The following is a 25,156-nucleotide window of genomic DNA, read 5'->3' on the forward strand; positions in this document are numbered from 1 at the left end:
AGCCATATGATACGTACCCAAATAATGTCGGAAAAAGTTAATAGAAAAATTAACGCTGTGGGGAAATGTTGAGCAATTCATAAATGCTTTGAAAATACACAATTATGAATCCCAACAAAAAATTTACTTAATACTCGCGTATAAAAATCAAATTTTAACGAAATTACTTTTACTTAACGAAAAGGATTATGTATTTGCTATCTAACCACCCCATGCTACTCAAGATAACTACAACGAAGCTGAGTAACATAGGTGGTATGTGGATTGCATACTTCACGGCGTCCTACATTTACGTTCAAAACTAAAACAAAACTTTTCACAAAAAAATGCATTTCCCCGACGAAAGAGTGAAAAAGGAAACGGATTTGGATCATGTATATAATTAGTTTATTTCAATATTGGTGCAACAAAGGAATTTAAAAAAGTTAACCAACCCCAATAAAATTCATCATTACGAATGTGATTTACAATTAATGAATAAACGAATGAAAATAGCAAAAGTAGCGTAAATAAACGAACTAACCTCAACCAGCGGGCCACGTCGCATCCTCTTCGTTGTTGCATATTTTCATGAGGTAAAAACGTGCACAAGATGAGCTGTTCACTCTTCCAGGTGAGAGTTTTTCTGGCACTAGAAAAAGTCGTCCTCACTATCGTCGTCCCGGTAGACGATCGGGGAGAGACTCGGTGATCGATCGTTGCGGAACGGTGGTGGCACGGGTCGGTTCGCTTGCTGCTGTCCAAAATCATCATTCGCACTGCTACAAACTATGCCAGCTCTTCGTTCACTATCATCGGTAACGCGTTTATCCTCCTCGGTATCGTTATCCTCCACCGCGAAATCGACCCCATTAAACACTTCGATAAACGGTTTTCCGTACATACTCTCCAGTGGGGGGATCGTTTTGTTCTTCAAGGCTTTCTCGACGGCTAGTCCTATTTGCGAGCACAACTGTTGGCTGCTGATGATGCTTACTTCAGGATATTTTTCTCTCACCAATCCTGTCCCCCGGACGGTAGTGTTGTTGCTCGTTGAAGGTACATTCGATCGTACCAACATTCGACACTCCGGGCGATTTACGTATATCATGTTAGGTGGTGTTGGAGATATCGCTTCTTCTTGCCCGGTCGCTCTCAATGGCACCAGAAAGGGGCCATAATTTGACCGTTCAACTGTTCGAGAATGCGGTGGTTCCGGTCGTCCAACGTACATCCTATCCATTGGACTGAGGAGCTGCGATTGATTCGGTTGCGGTGGCATCGTTTCGCAGTGCATGTGTCTCGGTTGCTGTCCCCCCATTCCATCCAACGGTTCCGGAAGAATATCGCGTACTTTCGTTGGGGTAAGAAAGGATGTTTCGGTCGATTTGGAACACTGCGATGGATAGAGTTTCTGCGTTCGGTAGGGATAGTGTTTCTTTTCCACCGCTTCAGTATCCGATGGTTCCGATGGCGTTTCTTCGATGTGTATTTCCGGGCTTGGTTCTTTCCTCTGCTTGGTGTTTTTGGAATCAGCTTGCCGCTTAGGTGGTGGTGGTGGTGGTGGTTTCTTTTTAGCGGGAGGATTTTTGGATGCCGGTGCCACAGGTGGAGATGCTTCTTTTATTGGCAATTTGGGGGAACATTTTCTTTGTTGCTGCTGTCGCCTCGGTTGCTGCTGGGTACGATCTTTTCCTCCTTCAGCGTAGCTGTGAAGTTTGGTTTGCCGCATGGGTCCTTTGCGTGTGGTGCTGGTGGAGGAGGTCTTACCAGTCGCAGGCAGAGGATCTGTGGAAATTTTAGATGAAAATTGCGTACCAGTGGATCGCGTTTTCGCGGGTTTCCGCTTTGCGTTCGTTACCGTTTGCTTTTGACGCGTCCACTGTGTGCCGACGGTCACCGCTGCCTTCGGTGGTTTCGGAGGGAGAACGATGGGAAGTTCGCACTGGATCGACTGTTCCGTTACCGCCGGACGCGGCACCACAACCGGCGGTGCCCGTTTGCGTACCACAATAACACGCCGTGCCATCTGCGAGCGTGCCGCCTTCGCTTCGAGCTGGCGCTGGCGGGTGTGATAGCTTTTCATCCACTTCATAAATTTAATTCTATTGTTCGCCATACTACGGTTATAGGTAGCTAGATGCCGCTCCAGTATGGTGGACATTTTTTTATCGAGCTTCGTCGCGACCGTTTTACTCGTTTCCTTCACAAAACTCTCCTGAAGGAGATGCTGCTGGTCACTAGCCGTTTGTTTTCTTTTGCTTTTCTTTTTCTTCCTGTTATCCTCTGTCTGCTTATCGTCGTCGGAGTCATACGTTTGGATGAGATTGCTTAGTCCAGTCTTGAACGACGATGCGGATTCCGAATTTGCGTTCGATTGTTCCGTTGTCGAATGATTCGGTGTGCTGGTGGTGGGCACGGTTATCGATTGGTCTTCCGGGGGCGGCATCGTCTGGCACCAGCCGTCTACGCTGTGCTTGGACGATTGCACCACCTGCTGGCTTGTGCCAACGCAGGCTTCCTGAAGCGCAGGTTCAGCCGTTTGGCACGTGGCATCGGCAAGGTGGATTTTCTTAGGTGGTGACGAAAGTACAAACACACTGTCCGTTTGTACCGGAACGGTAGCTGTCCGCGTAGGAATACGTGCGGTACAGTAGCGGTTAGCCGTTTGTGGTGCGATCGTTTGTATACCACGGGTGATTCGCATCGTCAAACTTCGTTCGTTGCGATAGCGGGAAGAGGAGCTACCCGAATGGTCCAGGTTGGAGACATTCAAACTCGCAACGGACAACGGCGTCCCGCCACCCGGTTCCAGGAACGGTTTCTTCCTGCTGCTCGTCGGTGTGGAAGAACTTGCTGGCCACTGACCCTCACTCGTAGCGACGCTCCTTTTACTGGCCGTTTTAGGTGCGGGCGAAGCCAACACATTCTGGTTTAACTTTTCAGCCACCATCATTGGGGCACTTTCATTGTGCGCCATTTTGAAAGAACAATCAGAAACGGGTAGAAGCGAATTTCAAACCGTCCGCGTTCTAATCCCCGTGTACTTTCAGTAAAATATACACTACGCAACGCGTCACTTTGAAGTACAATTTGGTAAGAAAAAGTATCATTTCACTATCGAAAAACTTTAAGCACAATTTAATTTCACAACGAAATGGAAGCTCCACTAACGATCCAACCTTCTGTACACTCCACGGATAGCTGATAACTGAACAGGTTCTCTTATCGACAGCAAGGTAAGGGCCACTTTAAAAACGGTTCTATCTGGTCAGTTTGCTGGTGTAGGAGTCAAATTTGTTCCACGGATTGTTGCGGCATTGATTGTTCATTTTTTATGCCCAAGACCGCTTTGTCTAGCGCATTTGAGAGAACAAATTTCACACCGAATATGGGTGCAGAGAGAATAAAAAAGTGCCTTCCTTCTCCAGCTATTGGGTACATGTACTTGAAGGCAAGAATTGATGTACACTAACGAAACCGTTTGTTCAATGGAATTAAAGTGAACCACCTTGGCACCTTTCCTTTTGCATTAGCCAGCAAATAGAATTTAAAAAAAACGGGACAGCCCCGACTGATGCAGACAATTAGTGTTGGTTTAAAATGTGTTATCCCAATTGAAAACATCGTTTAAATTGAATTCAGAAGTGGTTCGTTTTTGCAAAGTGTTTGTAAATATTTTAAAATAAGAATCCAGAGTTAGTGATGGATTGCAAATTATAGTAGATCTAGAGATACCTTCCGATTTTTTCCATCCTTCCAGGGATAGCCTTTCCTTACAGAGACTGATCAAAAGGGTTTACAATTTTACCTCAAGAGAGTTAATTTTTTGCAGATCTAGGGAAAATAAGAGTTTTTAAATTTTTATTACACTTTATTCAGCTGAACCTTCTTCTCTCAAAGAAAAAAGAATACCATATTTACCAAAATTAACAAAACCGTAAAAATAACCAAAACATATTGTTGCATTTTACTAAATTAAAAATATTAAATCAAATTAAAAATGATGGTAGATAATTTAAACTATTTTTTGAATGTATTCATAAGCAAAACAAAATTAAATTGCGAGAAAGTCTCAGCTATTATAAGCAACATGACCCGAAAATTATTCTTAACACGTTAAGCGCTATGCGAAAATTGCACCGCTTTCCATTCTGCCAGCAATTCGTAGAAACGCCGACCTACCTAACGGGCTTTGTCGGTCCGAGCAGACTGACGCCGGCTTACGGGAAAGAACACTGTCGGCCCCATGGGACGTGTTTAACGTGTTAAATAAACCAATGGAACACGAAAACCATTAGAATAATATCAAAATATGTTAAAAAGGTATAATTCAAACGTTTGTTTTATGTTAACTCAACTTACTATACTTACTTTGTACATTAAAGTTGAATCATCAAAGAGGAAATGCGTTTGAAGTAAAACACAAAACATTAACAATATGAATGTTGTATTTAATAAACTATGTTATTTTAATCTTCTTCATGATAAGTTCATACATTCACTGTCATATGTGCGTACGTACAGCAGAGTTCCTTACACGTTTCTAGACCATGACGTAGAAACGGGCGAAATAAAACGTCAAATATATGCTCCGGTTATATCGGTATACACTACTTTTCTACTTAACTATTACCGGTTTGCATGTTCTACGGGAGCCAGAATACGGAGACTAAATTATAGGAGCAATAAATATGTATGCGATTACCTTGGATTAAACTTGTTGTGTTACTTCATAACTTTAAACGGTAAAAACCTAAGCAAGATAACGAACGTAATGCGCGATAAGAGTTTTCCGTTTTTCTGCACGGAACACCAACAACTGAAAGCTTTCGAGCAACATAGTCATTATAAACATTATCCTCATCGAAACACAAGAACACACAATTCGCTACCGTACAATACCTTACGTGCCGTTAAAAGTATGTTACCGTTGCACAAAATAGCAGTGGTAAAAGAGGAGTGATCATCCTTTGGTAAGGGTGTTCCATAAAATTTGGCATTTGTGTAGTCTTTTCCGATCAAACATCAAATGAATGTGCTTCGGCGATGAGCAATAATGCGTTAGCTTTCATCATTTCTATCAGAGTTTTGGAGCAAAAGTTGGATTGACTTGGACTGACTCTTTCCTGCCACCCGTGGGACAGTTTCGCGTGCTGTGCCATTTCCGATGCGGCGGAGAGTGTTGAGAGCTAATGTAATTCTGCGATAGAAAAATATAACTATGCATGTACGTTTGCGCAGTTTCTCGAACGAAACGTTCAAACGGCACAACTTCGGTCGTAAATTGGTTCCCTCAGTCTGCGAGTTGTCTATTCACCGTTCTTTTCCGGTGCTGTCGTTATTTCTTCCTGAGGCTTGTGCAGTTCCGTAACAATTTCTGGGAAAACAAAGTCAAGGCGAAGACGTTTTAGTAGAATGTTCTTCTAGGCGGAAAATGAGTTTTTGGGTTTCTAAACACACACCTCCGACTGCGACGGTTCCGGTAGCATCCTTCTCAATGAAATCCATATTGATCAGGGACAATGTCATTTTTCCGCTGAGTATTACCTAAAATATATAATTATATCAATTATGTAATGATGTAATGATAAAAAGGCAATTAATTTGGGGGTTTTAGAATGTTAAAAATAGTAATTTACAAACACAGAAGAGTTCATTTAGAAATTCATTTGAAAAAGCTAACCACAAATGCAAGTTCATAATACAACGAAAGAAAATACTCAAAATTATTCAAATTTTACTAAATCATCTAACAACACTATATTTCTGCTTACCGGAGCATCATCCTCTTCCTCTGAGTTTTCCGGCTCCAGTTTCTCGATGGCCGTTTCGGAATCGGCCACCAGGATCTTCGAGTCGTGCGGTAACCGACCATCCAGGACGATTGATCGTGTTTCCTTTTCCTCGGCCGTAGCGCTTGACTGCGAATTGGAAAATGTATGTATAACCAACCGGCAAACTGGCCACGACTGCCAACTTCTTACCCCTTCCTGGTGTCCCATCGGCAGCAACGGAGTCGTCGGTCGGCTGAGCCGTTTTCCATTTTCACGCTGGGTCGTCACCTCCATGGCCATCACCTTAACCGTGCCCCGTTCCGTGCTGGTGTCACGTTTCTTCGATCGCTTCTCGGGAGTGCCGCTGGCGGAGGATGACGATTCGTCCGAGGTACGTTTTTCCGCCTGCTCGCTTCCGGTGGTATCGACCGGCTGGACCGCATGCCCGTTGGTGGCCTTTGCCGATTCCTCGCTGCTGATGGTCGTGATTTCCGTTGTTGTCACCTCCGTGACGGATTCGGCTTCATCCGCGGTTACGTTCGATTCCTGCCGCCGCGATCCGTCGGAATCCGGGCGAAATTCGGCGGACAATGTACAAAAAGTTAGTAAACGTACTGAGAAAACGGGCATTCACAAAAGAACGAAGAACAGGAAACGGCAGATAGGAATCGGAAGCAAAACACAGTGTTGTTAATAATCGGAAGGATTGGCCGAAATAATATGCCAGGACATGTTTTTATCGTTAGCAAACGACTTCTGAAAAGAAATTTTGTCTTTTTTTTTAAACAAACTTACACAGGCGATAGAGAAACAAAACCGTAAAATCCAGAAACAAAACACGTAAGTAGGTATAGCAAAACACAGGAAACAAGGTAGCAACGGTGTTACATGAAAAACTTGGAGTAGTGGTAACAAAAAGGCAAATCACTCTTTGCTGTGGTAATGAAAAGTAATTGGTTTTGGGTTGTTTTTTATGTTGCTTTGACGAAAATTATAGTGTGTCGTGTTAGCGACAAAGTCTGTAAAATACCCATTAAAAAAGCCTCCTGGATAACCAGCCATGAACTGATTCGAAACTGGAATAGAAAAGATATTAAACTACGACGCAGTAAAGAAGTACATAAATTCCAATCAAAGGTTTCTTTTCATTTTTACTCTTAGAAAACAAAATATGTTGTACTTCATTCTTAGTTGATTTTAAGTACAATTTTTAAAAACTGTAAAATATAAGACCACGTGGTACTAAACAGGAGGCTTTCGGGTAATTGTTTGGGAGTTGCGCGACTACGTAAAACAAACGTTAAAGGAAAAGAAAAACCAAGTGTGTCAGAAGGGATCACTTCAACGCAAGAGCAAACGGAACGGTTCGGGTTGGGGCAGCTAGGACACACGGGGGGAGATACATATCATTGCTATTTGGGGTGTAAATTAAAAAAAAGGATAGCCAAAATACACAGACACAAAGAAGTTGCACTCTAACCTTGCTTAAGTTGTTCACCGTTTGTTTCTTAATGTTATCTATCTTCAGTAACTGTTCGTCTGCTGCGGTAATTAGACCTTGAATAGCCGTGACGACTGTTAATAAGGGATATTTTGTGCGAAGAGATTTTTCGAAGAGTAAAACGTACACGTATGCCGGGTGTTTTTTTTTTTTTTTGGTGGGGTTGATGTGTTGTTGTTTGCATGTAAAACGCGTTTCAGTTCATTTTCGATGATGAATGGTCATTTGGTGTGGGATAAGTAAACATTAACATTAATACCAAGATGTTGGTTCGAGGAGAGGCATTACATCAGTAACGAAAGTAGAAAAGGATCGTGTGTCGGAGGTTGAGAGGTTTTTTGTTTTTTGTTGTTTTGTGATGAAGATTGATTTTTTATTTGTTTTCCAGAAGGTCGGTAGAAAACGTGAAATGAGAGATAGTTTAATATCGATTAGTTTAGCGCTCTGCGGTTACACTCGATCATTGAGGGGGATGGCGGGAGAGGGTATAAAAACGGGAAATTTGCTGACCTTAAGCACCTGCTTGAAAAAACTCAAATAGGCAGCTACCTAATATCACTACGTGCCCTGCAGCAAATAGCATAATTGTGATAACCGAATACAAACACGATCTGGACTGAATTGCTTTTGGCTACAAAAATGAAAGCAAACTATCTCGAATATGCCCTTTTATGATTGTGCTTTATGCTCAACATCCAATTCATTGCTCGTGTGCTGTATGAAACTGTCTCGGATTAGGAGCGAAACAGTGAGGCGCATTATGTCGCGATTATTTGAAAATGCCGATTTCAAATCCGGTTGATTGGACGAGTGGAAGCAAAACTGCCCAGTTTTTTTTTACTACTCGGTGTAAGGTAAAGCGCTTTCAATAAGAGTTACAGTTTCAATTGGCTCTATTTATTATAAAATGTATACAATTTTTGCAACCATACAGGGACACTAACACCCATTTGTTTTGCTTTCGTTAAATATATACATCAATTGTAGCTCGAACCTGTTAGAAATTTTGTAAAATTGTGCTAAAACTTAAAAATGTAGTTTTTCTTCGATAGTAAAAATTCTTAGACACAAAGAATAAAACGAGAAAATATCGATTAATGGTAAACTTGAAAATACAAGTTGGTTGTTAAAATAAACTAATTTAAGAAAAGTTAAAAAATTTAAAAATACTATACGTAATGTCAATGCTATATACGCAATGCGCTTTAAAAAGTTGATAACGCTTGAAACGCAACCAACTCGCCCAACCAACACAGAAAAGATCCGGGTGAAAGATGAACCAGCTGGACCTTCATCATCATCTACCTAGTGGTGAAAAATGAAGTGAAACTAGGAGAAAACCCCCGAAAGTGGCATAAAACAAATCACGAAGCGGCACGATACTAACGCGAACACGAAATCAAACCGAACAACAACGGAACAAACAAAACTGTGTTTGAAGAAAACTAAATCAGGGAACTAAAGAATGAAATCAACGAAACAAAAAAAAAATAGTTTAGCTAACCTGGCCCTTGGGGATGCTGCCCATATTGGCGATAATTTTAGTCATGGCGCGTTCCGTTTCGTCCAATTTCTTACGCAACAGCTCGAGCTCCATCAGCTGGTCACCGGTGCCGTCACCGCCGGTGCCCGCCAGGAGGATCGAGTTCGAGCCCGGTTGCGCCTGCGCGCGGTTAGCAATCGCGTAGGAGGACGCAGAGCTTTTGCTATTGTTACCACTACTGTCGCTAGTGCTATAGTTAGCTAGATTCAAGGTGAGAAACTTGGGATTAGTAACAGTGCTGCTGACGCCGCCGGTCGGTACTTGGCCAATGTGTCGGTTGATGATGGTGGTGGTCGTCGTCACTGTTGTGGTTCGCACGGACTTGGTAGAACCGTCCTCCGGTGACTCCTCGCTGCTGGTGGCGACACCGCCTGCTCCGTTGACGCTGGCCACGGCCACGGCTGCATCTACGGTGTGAAGATTGAGAGTTTGTGTCTCACTGGTCTCGCGTCCGGCATGATGAGGTGCAGGTGGTGCATCGTGTTGTGGTGCGGGGGATGCGGATGGTATGCTTGCCGCGGTCGGGACCGGGGTGGAAAATGCAGCAGATGATGAGAGGATCGTTGCGGATGATTCGGCGACCGGCAGGGGATCGCTAGCGGGGATGTTAGTATCGCCAATCGGTATCGACTCCACCCGGTTAGTAGTGGTAGAGGCAGTGGAAAGCCCGTTAGTACCCTGTGTGGCGCTAGCGCTACTGGGATCCACCATGCTGTGCACACCGGATGCCTTAGACTCGATGGCTTCCACTACGAGCGCGGCAGAAGCGGCCAATCGTGGCGGAGCACTACCGTTGTTGCCCTCAAGTGCCGCCGCCTTCGAGTCGCTTCCCTCCGATGCTCCGCTTTGGATGAGCTTTTCGGTAATGATATGATCGACGATCGACTCGATTTCGTTCACAACGGCAGCAGCTTCACTCAGCGTACGCTCCACTAAAGCTTCCTTCGAAACGTGCGCAAGCGTTTCCTGCGACGGCATTGCAACGGGTCGACTACCCTCATCAGGCTGCTCAGCAAGCTCGGCCTGCTCATCGATCGCACTCATAACCGGCACTACCGTCACGAGCGGACTGGGCAGATTGCTGGCGGTTTTAGAAATTTTTGGCGACTCGATAGTCCCCTCGTCGTCAGCAATAACCTCAGTGATTGTCGTCGTGTCCGCAGTCTCGATCGTCATCGGCACGATGTGCTCCTCAATTACCTTGCCTTCAGCCTGGTCCACAATGATCCCGTCATCGTGCACCTCCTCGATCAGGACACCTTTCTCTGCTTGATCGGTGTCCTCAGCTGCAGCTGCACCAGATTGGTTTCCCGCCACCGGTTCACTTTCTTCTACCACCGTTTCGGCTTCCACCGTCGAGCGTTGATTTTCTTCGCTTCCCTCGACAAACACGGGCTCGCTGGAGGTACTGGTGGTCATCACCTCCGTCGTGATCAGTGCCTCCGGGAAGGTTTCTTCGATCGCGGCCGGCTGTTCGTTTTCGATCACCGACGCCACACTTAGCGATGTGTCCTCACTTACTTCGTCGATCTCGGCTCCGTCTTCCTCAACCGCACCTACTTGTACAGCCTGAGCAGGCTCCACTTCGACCACTTCTGACTTTCCTTTTTCTGCCTCATCAACCACCAGTGCTTCAGGGGTGACTTCAACTTGCTGAGCCTCTACTGGGACGACTTCCTCAGGAGCGAACCGCTCGATGACGACACCGTCGACAAGCTTCTGCGTAGCGGGATCGAATGCGGGCAGTTCTCGCTCTTGGGCCACAAACTCTTCCGCTTCCTCGAGCACCTCCTGGACGAGCTGTTCCGCTGTGGACGCAATTTTCTCGGCTAACTGGGCCGCCAGAGAGGATGTCCTGGCATCTAGCACCGTCATCATTTTTACATGTTTAGTGCTGTCCACTTCGGTGGCGGCGTCGGCACTGTCTTTCGGTTCCTCATTGGTTTCAAGAGGTTCTTGGTTTGCTTCTGATAGCGTTTGTTTTTCGTTGACGAAATTTTCCTTCGACACGACTTCGGTAGCCTCAGGTTGGATTTCATCGTTTTCAGCAACGATTGGTGCATCGTTGGTAACTTCAAGTTGATCTACCTCTTCAGAAGCAACAGTTTTTGACTCGGTTTCTTCGCTCGTTGCAGGAACGCTTGCCTGCTCCACAGTGGACTTCGTTTCTAGAGTTTGCTCCTCAATTTCAACAACTGCTGAAGGTTCACTCAAAACACTTTCAATGTGTTGAACTTCTACTACCGGTTCGTGGACGACTTCTCTGGTGACCACGGTTACAACCTCAACAACCTCAACAACTTCAACTACTTCTTGAGGTGCCTTAGTGTCCGGCTCAGTTTTGACAAGAGTTTTCTCAACGTTGGTCAATTGCTCTGGCTCGGTAACCTGCTCTTCAGGTACATTATCCTCGACTAGTACAACAGGTTCTACAACAACCTCTTCCTCTGCCTTAGCGATCAGAGTTTTTTCTTCAACCTGCAGAGACTCCTGTGTGGGTTCTTCAGTGGTAGTTTCCTGCGTGTTCAATTCTACGGTAACGGGAGCAGTTGACGGAGCCGATAATTGTTGTTCTTGCACAACTTCCTCGATTACACTTTGCACTGGAACCTCTTCAATTGTTTCTTCGGCTTTCGTTACATTCTCTTCTGAGACGAGAGCAGTTTCCTCTGTGGTAACCTCCGCAATAACTTCTTCAACTTTATTTTCCGTTGTAAATTGTTCTTGGGAGACTTCCTCGATGACAGCTTCCACTGGACTCGCTTGTTCAACTTTTTCTACCAATTCGTTCGCCAAGGGTGCACTCGGAGTTGCAAATTGTTGCTGTTCAATAATTTCTTCAAGGACAACTTTCGCTGGAACCTCCTCAATCGATTCTTCAACCTTTCCCAATGCGACGCTCGGGACACTCTGTTGCGTGATGTGTACCTCCTGAACGATTTCCTCGACCACGATTTCCTCTGGGACCTTTTCAATCGGTTCGTCAATATTATTTTCCACTTTTTCTGGCACCTCCTCAATCGATTCTTCAACCTTTTCCAATGCGACGCTCGGGACACTCTGTTGCGTGATGTGTACCTCCTGAACGATTTCCTCGACCACGATTTCCTCTGGGACCTTTTCAATCGGTTCGTCAATATTACTTTCCTGCTCGTTCGAAACGGGCGCACTCTTCAGTGTTGCGTGTTGCTTCAGAACAATTTCTTCGACCACAATATCGACCACTGGAATCTCCTGCTGAACGTCGGCGTCAACCGTCTGCTCGACAACTTCGGTAAGTTCAGCCTCCAGCTTCGTCTCAACCGCAGGGCCCGTGGACACGACCGAGGTCTCCTCGGAGGACACAACCTTTTTCACAACGATTCCATCGACTACCTTCTCGGTAGTAGGATCGTGAGCCGGTTGTTCCTCGCCGGAGTCTTCCCCGGTGCGTGCCGTAATCTCCTGCTCCTCCTGGACGATCGTTTCTTCAAGTGCTTTCGCCTCTGACGCCACCGTGTGCTCGGTGACATCGGCGTGCTGTGAGGTTGCTTCTTTCTGCTTCGACAGCTGCTCATAGTCAACGGTGAGCTCGGCCTGCACCGAAGACGCATGTTGCTGCTGCGGCTCAACGGCAACGACGTCGGCGGCTGCTGCCGGTGCTACTAGCTCACCGTTAGCAGCGGTTTGTCCTAGAAATAAAATCGTAAAGAAAAATAGCAAACACAAAACAAACAAACAAACGCAAACAACGGAACTAAGGGAACATAAACATAAAATAAAAAGAAACAACGGTACGGAAAGTAGTATAAAACTAATGATCATCACAGGTAGAGAACGGTGGACAAACGGAAATCCAAAACTAGACTAAACTGCATCCAAGAAAGAGGAAGAGATGTGGACCAAGCGGCGCTGGCATCTTCCACCAGCGTCCCTGTACCAACGTTCGAGGGGAGGAGGTTCGAGCCGTTTCGAGCGCCGGAGTTAGTTCAATCGACTAATGTGCGCATGGGAAATCGGACACGCACCGTCCGATCCAATGAGCCGTAACGGGCACTTTCTAAGCTAATTGGAAGGAATCGCACGGGTAAGCCGGGTTCGAGGTTTTAGCTTTTATTTCGCCCAAAAACCTAGCTTACCTTTCACTAATCATCCGAGCCGGGAATTTGCCGGTAAACACAAGCTGCTTCTAATTGACCAGCGGCCGGTCCCGGGCAGATGGTGAATGTAAATCCATATCCATTTTTCGAAAGGTACGACGCTTTTGCGAACCGAATCAAAAACCCGAATCGGTCGTATTTATTAGTCCAGGTCGGTTTGTAATTGATTCCGACAGACAGTTGACGTTAACTTTCAGTCAATACTTAAACAAACAAAGTGTGTTTTGAAAATGCACATTAAAATGTACCAATTTGCGGAAATCGTCCCAACGAACGAATGAATTTTATTATCGTTTAAATCGGGTCCATGCACTTCCGGATTCCTGTGCAGTGACCTTGAACTCACATTTGTGCGCCTTCCCACGTACCCATTAGGTCCGTTTGTGTGCAAATAATAAAAGGAAAACCGCCCAGATTGATCCACTTTACGGTGGGTGCAATTAAATTTCCAATTAGCGAACATTTGAAAGGTGTACGTGGTGGGAGGGCTACTAGGAACACACTAAAAAAAACACACACACACACATTCACTCGGAGGGTACACAACAACACAAGTTAAACTCACTACCGACAACAACACGTGGCGCGGAGGGAATCGTTAGCAACCGAAAACCCCAAAGTTAAACGGTTCGGTTTCCGTGGATTTAACCGACTGGAACACTCCGGAGCGGGGGCCAACTGACCGTAGGATGGAATGGGCAACATTTGATCTCTTCTTGCTACGATTAGTAGTGAGCTGAAAACACTTTTGTTTCACCGACTTCCAAAATGGATGATACACAACAGGGAATTACACACGCGGGATTGCAAACGAACGCCACAACCAAACCGACAATCTTACTTTTCCGTTTCTTCGGGCTCAAGCGAATGGAGAACAGTGGAGAGTGAAGTCGAAGCCCATAAGGTGCATGAAAATGCTGCATGTGCAGGGTAATGGTTGTAACAACACTTTACAACCGTGGCACTACCGTGAACAAATTTGGAGTAGATCACTTTAGCAAAAAGGACATATTTCTAGATAATTTGCATCCTACGAAATACAGGGTCTGTTAGATATTTCAACGATCTAAGGCACTTTCGAAAGCACAGTAGCTCGTGTGGAGGCGCGTGTGTGTGTTGGTGTGTTTGCAGGTAACGAAAGAGTGTACTTGTATCATTTACGACAAAAAATCGCATCCTTTGACAAAACGAAACAGGGATCGATCCTAAAAATGCTGTCCCAGCAAAGGACAGCGTGACTAATGCTACCGTTTTTCTACTGAATGGTGCGAAGGTACTGAAGGGTAAAAGCGAGTGTTTCTTGGGGTTCAATGGGAGGACTCTTACTTGCGCTATGATCTTTCCAGGCTTGGTAGCATGTTACGGGAAGAAGAAGAAAAAGAAGAAGAGGTCGGTAGAGATACGATATGAGAATGATTCGTAAGGCACGACGGAAGGAAGATGTAAAATGGAAACCCACGAAAGATGCATGAATGCAGAGAAAGGAGAGAGTTATTGTGTTGGATAAGATAATGCATGAGAGGGTGAAAAATTGCACGATCGAAATGGTAAAACAAATTGCCAAACGGAGTAGTTTTCCCCCGGCCAAAGGTAGCACGGAAATGGTGCTACCCATAAATTGACGAGAAAATGTTATGTTGTGAAATAAAATTAAACTGTTTTCGATGGAACAGAGGGGTAGAGATGATCGAGGAGATCAATGCACGATGCAAACGGGGGGATGGTGATAACTGTGCGATCATGATTTATGGGACTGTTTTGATAAGCGATTTTAGACTTCTGTTGTTGGCTCCTAGAACTTCTTAAACTGATAGATATGGCATTAATCAATTCAATCCCTTTTCTTACAATACTTATGTATATTTATTTAATTTAAATTATTTCGTTTGTCTTGTTTCTTTTGAAGAATAAATTGTTCTATTAGAAACCAAAATTAGCTATTAGCCTTGTTTTTAACTTATAAAAACAAGCAATGTTGAAATGGCTCTATTTATGTTTCGATTAAAAGATCGGTTATAAACGGAGTTCGTGAGCACGTGATCGTAAATCCGGTCACTTTAAGAAGCTCTGGTACATCAAGTCAACCCTCGGTGGGGCTAGTGACGATCGAATACGTGTGCGTTTGGTGGCCAGAAGGTGCCATCGAAAGCTAAGAACGTGGAACTTACCAAGCTTCGTCGTGCCGTCCTCCGGTCGCTTGATGTACGCTTGATCCGTGGTGAACACTTCGCTGCGGAAGGCCGGATCGGGCTTCACCTCCGTGTACGGTGTGGCCGGTGACTTTTTGAAGATTAGCTGTTGGCAAACACATTGGCCATTGCAGGGGGGGTGATGGGAGGGAAAGGAAGAGAGAGAGAGGTAAGGACGATTACTTAAACCGTTCAGTCGGGCAGAAACGGGCGGTGAACTTCGGTAGTCAGTGCGCCGTTTTCTTCATGCATTCTTCCAGTTCCGGCTCCAATCCCGAGAGGGTGCTTACTTTCATGATGGTGTAGATGAAGAATGAAACTATACCGATGGTATAGAGTGGCATTATGAAACCCATTGAGTTGGCTGATTTTGTCGCTTGATGTGATCCAGCTCCCATAGGTGGGCGCATACCAGGTATGGGACCGGGCTGCAAAGGGAAAGAGAGTAGAAACGAGAAACCGTATGCAATTATGAGCGCGTGCGTACTTCCGGTATCGGCAAGCGGGTTTTTCTTTATTCTAACGCCGGGTAGCGGCAGGTTGTGCAGATTATTTTAATTATTTGCATGCATCAAGCTGTATAACTAAGTGATTCGATGGAATAATTTATGCGTGGTTAGAAGCGTTACTTTTAGTAACGATCCTGTTTGTTCTGTTTTGTTCAACTTGTTGGTAGAAATTTATTGATTTATTAAATAATATTATTTAGGTGACTTTATAAAAAAAACAAAAAATTCCAAAAATAAACTTACTTACTAACAAAGAGACTAACGTTACTTTTAAAACTGATTCAGTAACATTTTGATTAAAATACCAAACAAGGAAAACATTTTAAAATAGAATTTCAATGTTAGTTCAACTTCAAAAGACTTGAACAAGTAAATAATTTTCGATAAATGAAACAGAAAAGAAACATTATCATTGACAATGTTTATAGAAGGCGTATGAAATTATTTAAAAATTTATTTAAAAATATATGAATCCTTCACTTTATTCCTTTTATTCGATATGAATCATGAATCTTTGAAGATTAGAATCTCAAAATATTGATGAATCTTTTGAATCTTTTATGAATCTTAATCCATCTTTTATGAATGTTTCTTTAGTCTTCATGATTGTTTGATGTGCATGGATCTATACGACCAAAACGAAGTTATTAGGAATTGTTATTCTGGATCTTATAAGATTCAGGAGAGATAAGTTCTCTTTTTATCGTTTTTTAGTTCTGAAATAAATGTTTCACAGTATGTTTTAACCAATTATCCATATTTTTCGAACTCATTGTTAGCATTGAAAATTGTTAGGACAAAAATGTAATAGCATCTTTAGTTTTAGAACATAAGAAAAAATAAGAATGTGGCACCATGTAAAAATGACTTATTTTTTCATCAACTATTTGTCTTTGTTGTTCACTTAACAGCGCATACAATGTGTAAAACCATACGAACATTATCAGACATCACTTTAACTGTTTCCTTTTGCTTGCACAAACCCAACCCAAAACCAGCCGAACACGTCGATAAAATGCAACGGAAGCTTAAGCTTCCCTCCAAACCATCCGATTTCGACCGATTTGTTCGAGCAATCATTAACAGACCTCGAACAGCATTCATCCGAGCGCCGTTTGCAGACTCGTCTTCTGCTCGGCCGCGCCAAGAAAGTGAATCATTAGGGCGTGAAGGAAAACACTCGTTCAGCTTGTGTACAGATCATTCAGCTGTACAAAAACCGTGTCCGGATGTTCTGTCATCGGGCAAGCACACAAAGTTGCCTTCAGGCCGTCGGCGCAGGTGAAAATGGAACCAAATCGTCGACACTTACTGTTTCCGATCGAAACGGTGGGCTGCCTTCGTCTGCTCTCTGTACGACAGATTTTTCCCCTTCAGTCAACACAATAATAAACTTCGTCACAGGTCACACCGCACGGTAACAAGGATAGTTCCTTCGGGGCACAAAACTAAACTTCTCTCGATAGGCACTTTCCCCGCTACTACTGGCGCAAAATGCTGCTGCTGATTCGTTCACATTCACTCCAAAGTCTGCAACGATCGACGAGCACGTTCCGTGGTTCCGTCGCTTGGAAAAGATCGCGCACGATTGAAGCGCTGGTTTTCCGGGGTGAGGCGCTTATTCGCTCGCGGTGCAGCTTTCCGTTCGTTCGATGGTGGTTTGCGTGAGTGTTTGCCTGCCCGAACGAAACATTTGGAACGAGATTCGGTGGAGGGGGAGGAGGTGGGAAAATATGGAACCGGGCGGCCTAAGAAAACCGTTCACCCGGCATCACACACAAACGCACCAGATCGCGCGGTCCAGATCCGACAGAAGCCATCTGGAGAGAGAGATAGAGAGAGCGAGCGAGCAGGGCAATGCGTTCGGCCAGCATGGGGACGGATTGGTGGCCACGAAAAATAACCGAATTTCCCATCGGCCGGCGATCGAAACGGGCCGTCCTTCCGCGGGGTAGGTTTCTTCGCCACCGGCGCAATAGTGCCTGAGCTGCGTTTGCCATTTTTCGTGCGGAAAGATAGGTAAAAATATGAACAGTCGTCCATCGTGGCGCCATCGCGGAGTTATTTTTCCTGCCGCCGGAGTTATTTTTGATGCGGCTGCTGGCGAGTGGCAGAAATCTTTCGCACGATTCCGGCTGTTTATGCCGAAGCCGTTGGCGAATGTTTTGCGTGGTCAAATTTAATTGGAAGCTTTGTGTATGCAAAGTCCATCGCGAAATCGGCCGGATGGGGTTTTGGAAAGTACGAAAACAGGCGCTGATTAAAATGTTTACGACCGATTGAATTGTTGTTAGCTATAGTGCAACATTGTTTTATAAAACTAAATGTAGTTCTCCAACATTGCTCTTCTATTTGTAATTTGACAAAGAGTTGTAAAATGAAAATTCACTTTAACTTTATTGTGTCTGTTGGCTTTGCAAAGGAAAGTAGTTCAGTTTTTACTGCAGTGAAAAAAATAAAATTAAATAAAACATACATCAAACTATATGTAAGAACTTCAATCAAAAAGCTTTTACACAAATGGATGAATAACTGTTTCAAGACAAATGTAAAACTAACAACTTCATTGCACTAATTATTTCAGAGTGTCGACGGGCAGTCTCAGACTTGCCTCGGAAATAAATTAGCAATGAATGAATACATCGAGCACATTTGGTGCAACTTTCTGCCCGGAAAACTTCGCAGGAAGCTGTAGAAAACTAAGTAAACTAGGTGCGTTCGGTATTCGATCGATACCATATTGCTCCCGGTCGGATCGGATTTTGGTGGGTTTCTCCGTGTGCTTTATTTTTCCGCTAGGCCTATTTCCACACTTCTCTGCAGCATCAGAGGGCATCGGCAACCGTCGTTTCTTCCACAGACCACATGCCGGTTAACTTTTCTTCCAATTTTTATTGAAATAAAAGAAAAATCCAATTTACTCTCGTTTTAATTCAGTTTCGGTTTCGACACCACTTTCAAAAAAGGAAAAATCGAAGGAAAAGAAACAAGGAAACTGAAAAACCGAAAAACCTACACCGTGCTTAGCGGGGCGTTATTTTCCACCCGATTGGTGGGCGGTTATTTGGTATCAATTGGTTTGCTGACGTATTGCAAAGTAACAGTTCAGACAAAACTACAACTACGCATTTTCCACCCGGTTCGGTGGAACCTCACTGAAAGGAACCCGCTGACACACACTCCATAAAGCTGGAGGTCACTGCAGAAAATGCATTACGCATGCAGGATGGCGGCCATTCGTCGTTGCACATCGATGAGTGGTTTTTACGACGCGACGTGGAATCACAACAGGGCGGGATCGAATGCCACCGATTAGTGTGGCGATTTTCCTCGTAAGTTTGTGTCCCATTTCAAACCCATTTTGCTCCCTCTCTGCCTGTTGTCGGCCAGCTTCCACGCTGACCACTTGCAAGGAGAAAGGTGAACGGACGGTGAAAAATGGAGCATGGTTTCAGTTTTATTTTCCTTATTCACCTCCACCGAAAGCGAAAATGGAAAACCACCCCGCAGAGGCGGTCACACATGGTTGGGTGAAATTTCGGTAATTTCCTGCCCGGCTTATCAGTGCCGAGGTGCGGCTGTGTCAATTGCATTTCCATCCGAATCGGCCCCCGGTGAAACGATCTTTCGACCACTTCGAGCAATGAATATGAAACGGTAAATCTCATGCGTCGTTAGAAATAGTCATTGGCTGTTATTTTCATTTTAATTGGGACAGATATGATAGCGAAAGTGGCAGTCGAGCGTGGAACGGTTAATAAATTTAACTTATATGATGTATTGAGTCGATTATAAATTTATGAACGGCTTTTTTTTTTCTAAAAACGCATGGTAATCATACCTATTATTTCTAAGTGCCTTTATTTAACTGTCTATCAATGCCGAAAATCATAAATGGTTTCATAATTTACGGCGGTCGGTGGAGTTCACATGTGGCAAGAAAGGAAAAGCTTTCATCTTTAAATATGTTTTGCGTAGTAATTTGTTTTTTTTTTTTGAATTCCATCAAAGCTAGATGGGATTGATGGGTAACAGTTCGATTTATCAATGGAGTTTTATTGAATACTTGTTCTGTGAAGCAACGTAACTAGTTATGTAAAATACATCTCAAAGACCTTCAAAACATGTGCCTTAATGTATTTTTACTTTGGGAAAGATTAATTCTAACAATCAAGTGGTTTAAACTACCAGATTATTTTTAGTATTAATCTTTTTGTAAATTAAACCAACGCACAGAGAACCGAAACAAAACATACTATCATTAACATGTTAGTATACATTATCAATCCATGTCATATGTTACTTTTCAATTGTCTTTGAATTATATGGTACATCATTTTTCGAAATGGTGTGTTTGTGTTTATTTTACTTTCCATTTTGTTTGTACAGCAGTTTCTATGTAATTTTCTAAACCTAACGGATTGACTCTTACAGAAGCTTTCTATATTTTTCTTCCGAACCGGCGTAGCTCGGCTTCCATAATGGAGAAACCAATGATCCCTACACCAAAACAGCATCTGTTTGGTTCTGGTTGCATAATTGCAGCGCCGACCGAACGATGATTGAGAGCACAATGTTGAAGGTCACAGTCAAGAGTGGTCGTTCGAACTATGATCCCTATCACGGTGGGGTGGTTCGCTGGTTGTATAAATAGAACGTCTACGCTATACTTTGTCTGCTCGTTCAAGCGTTTGCTCGCTTGGGGCTGCATACGGCCGACTTAACGTTCGTATCTCTAGATTTCTCTGTGGTGGACAGAGAAATTTATCGACTACCACCTAATGCGTACAATATATGTATATGCTGGGCTCAAAAATACACGTATACTCGTTTATTCTGCTGGCGCTAATTACAAGGGGGAACTCCGTGTTCAATACAAGATTGAAATATATTTGGAAACGATTGAGACAGGTGGTAAGCTTCTGTTGGAAATGGATGCTGATTCTCATACTATACAACTGTTTGTAATGGTTTCGAACGGAATTTCTTTCTGCGTCTTAATAAATTATACATTTAAAATTTACTCTTCTTGCTACTTTAGAATTGGGAACTAATCTACCCAATGCAAAAATGAGTCCTACCCAGCATAATTAACCCACAACGACGTAAGCCGACGCGTTTGCCACCTGCCCAATTTATACAATTCAAATTATTCCCCAGCTTGTCAGGGTGGCTTTTGCACGCCGGGAAGCTGCAACGTGCGTAATTAATGTTGACATTTGAATATTTTAAAAATAACTACGCCACCGAAAGCAGAACCCCTTTTTCAAACATGTTAGGGGATAATCATTCGTGTTTGTGTGGACGCGAACAAAACCATTTCACTTCACACGTGATAAAAATGACGACAGGTTCTGTGGTTCGAGCACATTAGCAAATGTCTCGGGTCAAGTCACGTTTTGGAAAGTTTGAGCGATTACTAGTTGCTGATAATATGGTGTAAAAATTAATAAATAATTTAAATGGTATCATTTCTTCAAACCTAACGACTAGAGATAAATAAAACCAATAATATACCATAAACTGTTGCGATTCGTGGCTGTAAAAATTGTTTTTAATTCGTTCTTGGACTTGATCCAGCCAGCGAAAATTGGCAAACGATCAAACTGCGTAATCGTGGTGACTTTACTCGTTGAAAGAAACTCCTAACAAGTAGAATTATTGTAACAAACTCTTCAAATTCATTGGAATTATAAGTTTAAACACTTACAACTATCCTTCCTGCGACTATTTTAGGATATACACTTATAAAAGAGTCTATGAAATATTGCGATGCTCTTTGCCAAAATGCGTGCGGAATGTGGAAAGGCAAGCATCGTGCCACGGGCTTACGTAAATAAATTCCGTTCTAGTCTAGGAAGCAAGTGATCTACTAGAAGCAGCTACCATACTTACTCTGCCTTCCACGATCCTGGGCGGGGTCTGGGGACGCTCCCCACCGTGAATGGAGCCGGAGTGGGGAATGGCCCGGCCACGTTCCCGCATCGCCGGATGCATCGCCTCTGGCCGCAGATGGGGCGGACGTTCCTGTCGTATACCTGCAACAAGTGCAATCGCGGTAAGAAATCATTTTCCGGCGCCAACGCAATGGCGTACATGTAAACGAACAAACACAGATAAAACACGCTTTATGGGTTAAATTTCGCGAGCAAATAAATCTGATCTTTTGCTGCAGCAAGCGAACTGTGTCATCGGTAGCTCGAGTTCGAGTTACGCTGAACGGAGGGCGTTAGTGTTTTATAGGTTAGTTTGCCACGGCGTAGTTAGTAGTGCATCACCCACTCGGTTAGAAAGGTTATTTCTCGCGCTGGACAACTTCCAAGCCTGTAGAACCTACTCTCAATCTCGACGTATGGCGCAAAGCTCCGCTGCCGGAACAGATTCGGCTGTAGGTCCTGCTGTTGTTGTTGCTGCTGCTGGCTCGATTGCGGGCTGCCAAAGCTGATCGATGCATTTGCGAACGTTTCCTGGTCCAAGACGACACCGCAACAACCTGTGTACAATACGGGGTGGCGATACATGATATTGATCTCCACGGTACGGTAATGGCCGGCCTAACCGACCTCGTTCAGGCGCCCGAAAGCTGCCCATTACGCACAGCAAAACGGTATTGCGCCGTGTTTTGCCAAGCACCCCGGAAAGCGCTGGTTGTGTAGGAAATTTGATAATGCGAGAAAGATGTTTTGTTGCTTTGCTCTTGTGTAAGAGCACCCGGCTACTGTCGAGACAAGTGCTCTGTACGTGATCGTTTTCGTTGAGTAATGGATCTTTTAAGGCAACGGAGTGGATCTTCTTGCACTTGGATGCACCGGACCCGGTGCAGGCTTTATTGCCTGAAGGTATTTATTAACGGCCTACCGGACGGACCGGTTGAAAGCGTCAGGATTTTCACTTACTTGTACTGGGATTACGAAATGTCGTTTTTAACGACATCATTATCGGGTTTCTCTACAGGAAAGGGTTTTTTCAGAGGGTTCAACCCTGTTTTTCCCAATATCTTGGAAATGTAAACAACGATTAACTGAACTGTTACCAATCAAGAACATGAAATGAAAATAAAATGGTTTTTTCTTCTAAATATTGTAAAAATGTGAAACCTTTGTTTACAAAAGTTCTGAGATACTTTGGCTATAACTGAGAAACATCTATTTTAATTAGAATACATAACTTCACAGAACCAAGACTTGTTTTACACGAAAAAAGAAAATGCCGAAAACACTGAGAAGTGCATTCACAAGCTCAAAAATACAATTTGTATTTTGTTTGATTTCGTAACTTGTTTGACTTATAATAATTTCAATCTGTGATTATGTTATGCATTTTAAAGCCCAATTAAATCCACAAATAAAAAATAAAATAGCTGATCTTAACTTACGAATATTCCTGTATAGGTTTAGATTGTATCTATAATCACGCATTTCATATGGGAAGATAATTTGAACACCTGTGGAAATGATACTTTACACATAACCTTCTTTAATCTTCTGCTTTAATAAGCTTAGTATAAGTTGAGCAACTGTGTAAATCATGAGTTAAATATATAATATACCAGTGCGAAATACAAATTTATGCGTGTTTCAAATCCCGTGATCTTCCTCAACAAAAGTTACAGATTGTCAACACGTTCTAAATGTCTTTAAGTCAGCAACAAGGGTTTTCAGCGATCGCTCCTTTGGTGGCATGTAAAGAATATTAAATTCCCATTGCTTGGGTTTATTCAAAGGGTACAAATGCTCCACCAGTTCCTAAGTTTCTATATATTTAGCTCGTCTTATGGCAGATATTCAGTTTATAATGACATTATGAAGTCCCTTAAATATGTTTTAAGCTTGAATTAAATATTCATTACAACAGAATATCCAGTCTGGCGTGCAGTCTGTAGTATAAATCCAAGTCCCTGAAATATTTAAAACTCCCATCGATACTGTAAACAACGTCTGGGATCTTACCGGCTCCTCGATGATCCTTGATGACGTTCTTGTTCTGGCCATTGCCAACCATCATGGGGTAGAAAACCTTGGGCCACAAAATAGCGACGCACCCGACGACCGTCACCATGATGATCATGGTTTTCCGCGGGCCCATCCCGCTGCTCGGCTCCATCCTGTGCCCGGGTGCGGTGGCCATGTTGAATGGACTTCAATTCCCACCTCCTGTGTCTACACTGACGTCACGTCCCACTCACACCCCCACTCGCTTTTCTGTGGCAGCGTCCTTCTGTTAGATTATGTACTTTTTTCTCTCTTTCGTGTGTGTTTTCCACACCACTGCGCGAATTACTTTTCCCTTTTCCGGGGCCAACCAAATCTGGGACGAGGATGCTTTCGATGCGTTGACACTTTATATTACGCAACACACTCACTCACTCACTCTACGGCGACGGTGGTCGCTATTTTCAGGCCCATGCACACCGCTGCACCAAAGCACTTGGATTGCTTGGAAAAACTTGGAGGAAAAATCACTTCACGGTTGGCGCTACCCTTAACGTTTCGGGTGGTGACTGATTTTTCGCACTAATGCACACCACTCTCAAGCAAACCGGCACACTGGTATCTTTTTTCTTTTCACTAATCTTAATAAACCTTGATAAAAATAGAAACAAAAGCGATTATGATCTCAGTACTGTGGCCCGAAGGGGGTTTCGGGTTTTTACTTTCATTCAGTGTGACAACAACGTAACCCCTTTCGGCGCAATTTCAATTACTCTTCAACTTCCGCCACGTTTTCCCACCGAATCAATCCCATCCGATCGTGCTATCGTCCCGATCTGCCGTCCGGCGTCGTACGTAACTCCACCCCCGTCAAAGATGGCGTTTCGATGGATCGAACATTCCCAGCACACAGCCGGATCCCCGAAAAGCGTGGTTTACAGACGTTCAAAGTCAAGTAAAAATGTCGGTGAGGTTACATCTCCGTATTTTTGGACTGTGAGCACCTATTTATAGGTGGAATATCTTATGCATGTGGTTTTCTTTCTTTCTATTCTTCCTTAAGCCATCCTTCGCCTTGTGACCGCCACACTGTAGCACACTAGTGTTCTCGCAACACCACACGTACACTGTCGCTGACACAACACAGACACACACACACAGATCAGAGGCAAACCGCAGTCAAATTATCATCCCGAGGGATCATAACGCACAATTTATACCACCGGTTGTAGTTAAAATCGTTTTTCCACCGTCCAGCGCACAAACATTTTTATTTATTAATTTTGCAAACTTTGCCAAACATTTCTATTTCCGTACCGGGAGCATGCTCTAGTTTTGCGCGAAAACAATGTGCGAAAGAGCGAAATTGAGCGGTGGACACAAATTATCACCATTATTATTTAAATCTGGTACGATCTCGCACGGATCTGATGATTGAAGAGGTACAACTAACGAGCTCCGTCTCTTTGTGACGACTTTCACTTACTTAATTTATCTGAATACAGATTTCGATTTCGAGCGGCAAAGGTGCTTGTAATTTCGATTTGTTGCAAAATGTCGTAACCTAAACTAGGACCAAACGAACGGA

General features: G+C 43.7%; 1 protein-coding gene across 1 annotated transcript; it reads right to left on the minus strand.

The window, feature by feature from the left end:
• Positions 1–5,255: 5,255 nt before the first annotated feature.
• LOC131294528 (titin) lies at positions 5,256–23,764 on the minus strand. The gene is made up of 10 exons (XM_058322575.1): positions 23,587–23,764; positions 21,975–22,130; positions 21,533–21,675; positions 15,419–15,556; positions 15,108–15,234; positions 8,762–12,471; positions 5,967–6,302; positions 5,757–5,903; positions 5,445–5,529; positions 5,256–5,359 (listed from the first exon to the last, which is right to left on the minus strand). The coding sequence occupies exons 1-10, from the start codon at positions 23,762–23,764 to the stop codon at positions 5,292–5,294; spliced, it is 5,088 nt and encodes a 1,695-aa protein (XP_058178558.1). The 3' UTR covers positions 5,256–5,291.
• Positions 23,765–25,156: the final 1,392 nt, after the last annotated feature.

The sequence above is a fragment of the Anopheles ziemanni genome, chromosome 2, assembly GCF_943734765.1.
Source record: "Anopheles ziemanni chromosome 2, idAnoZiCoDA_A2_x.2, whole genome shotgun sequence".
In the NCBI taxonomy this organism is placed as follows: Eukaryota; Metazoa; Arthropoda; class Insecta; order Diptera; family Culicidae; genus Anopheles; species Anopheles ziemanni.

Excerpts from the sequence above, each read along its gene's own strand:
- LOC131294528 (XM_058322575.1), bottom strand. The coding sequence starts at position 23,764 with ATGGCCACCGCACCCGGGCACAGGATGGAGCCGAGCAGCGGGATGGGC. Across the intron at positions 15,235-15,418 it reads TCATCTACACCATCATGAAA|CTAATCTTCAAAAAGTCACC; the intron begins GTAAGCACCCTC and ends GTTTGCCAACAG. Across the intron at positions 6,303-8,761 it reads GCAGCATCCCCAAGGGCCAG|GAATCGAACGTAACCGCGGA; the intron begins GTTAGCTAAACT and ends TCGCGGCGGCAG.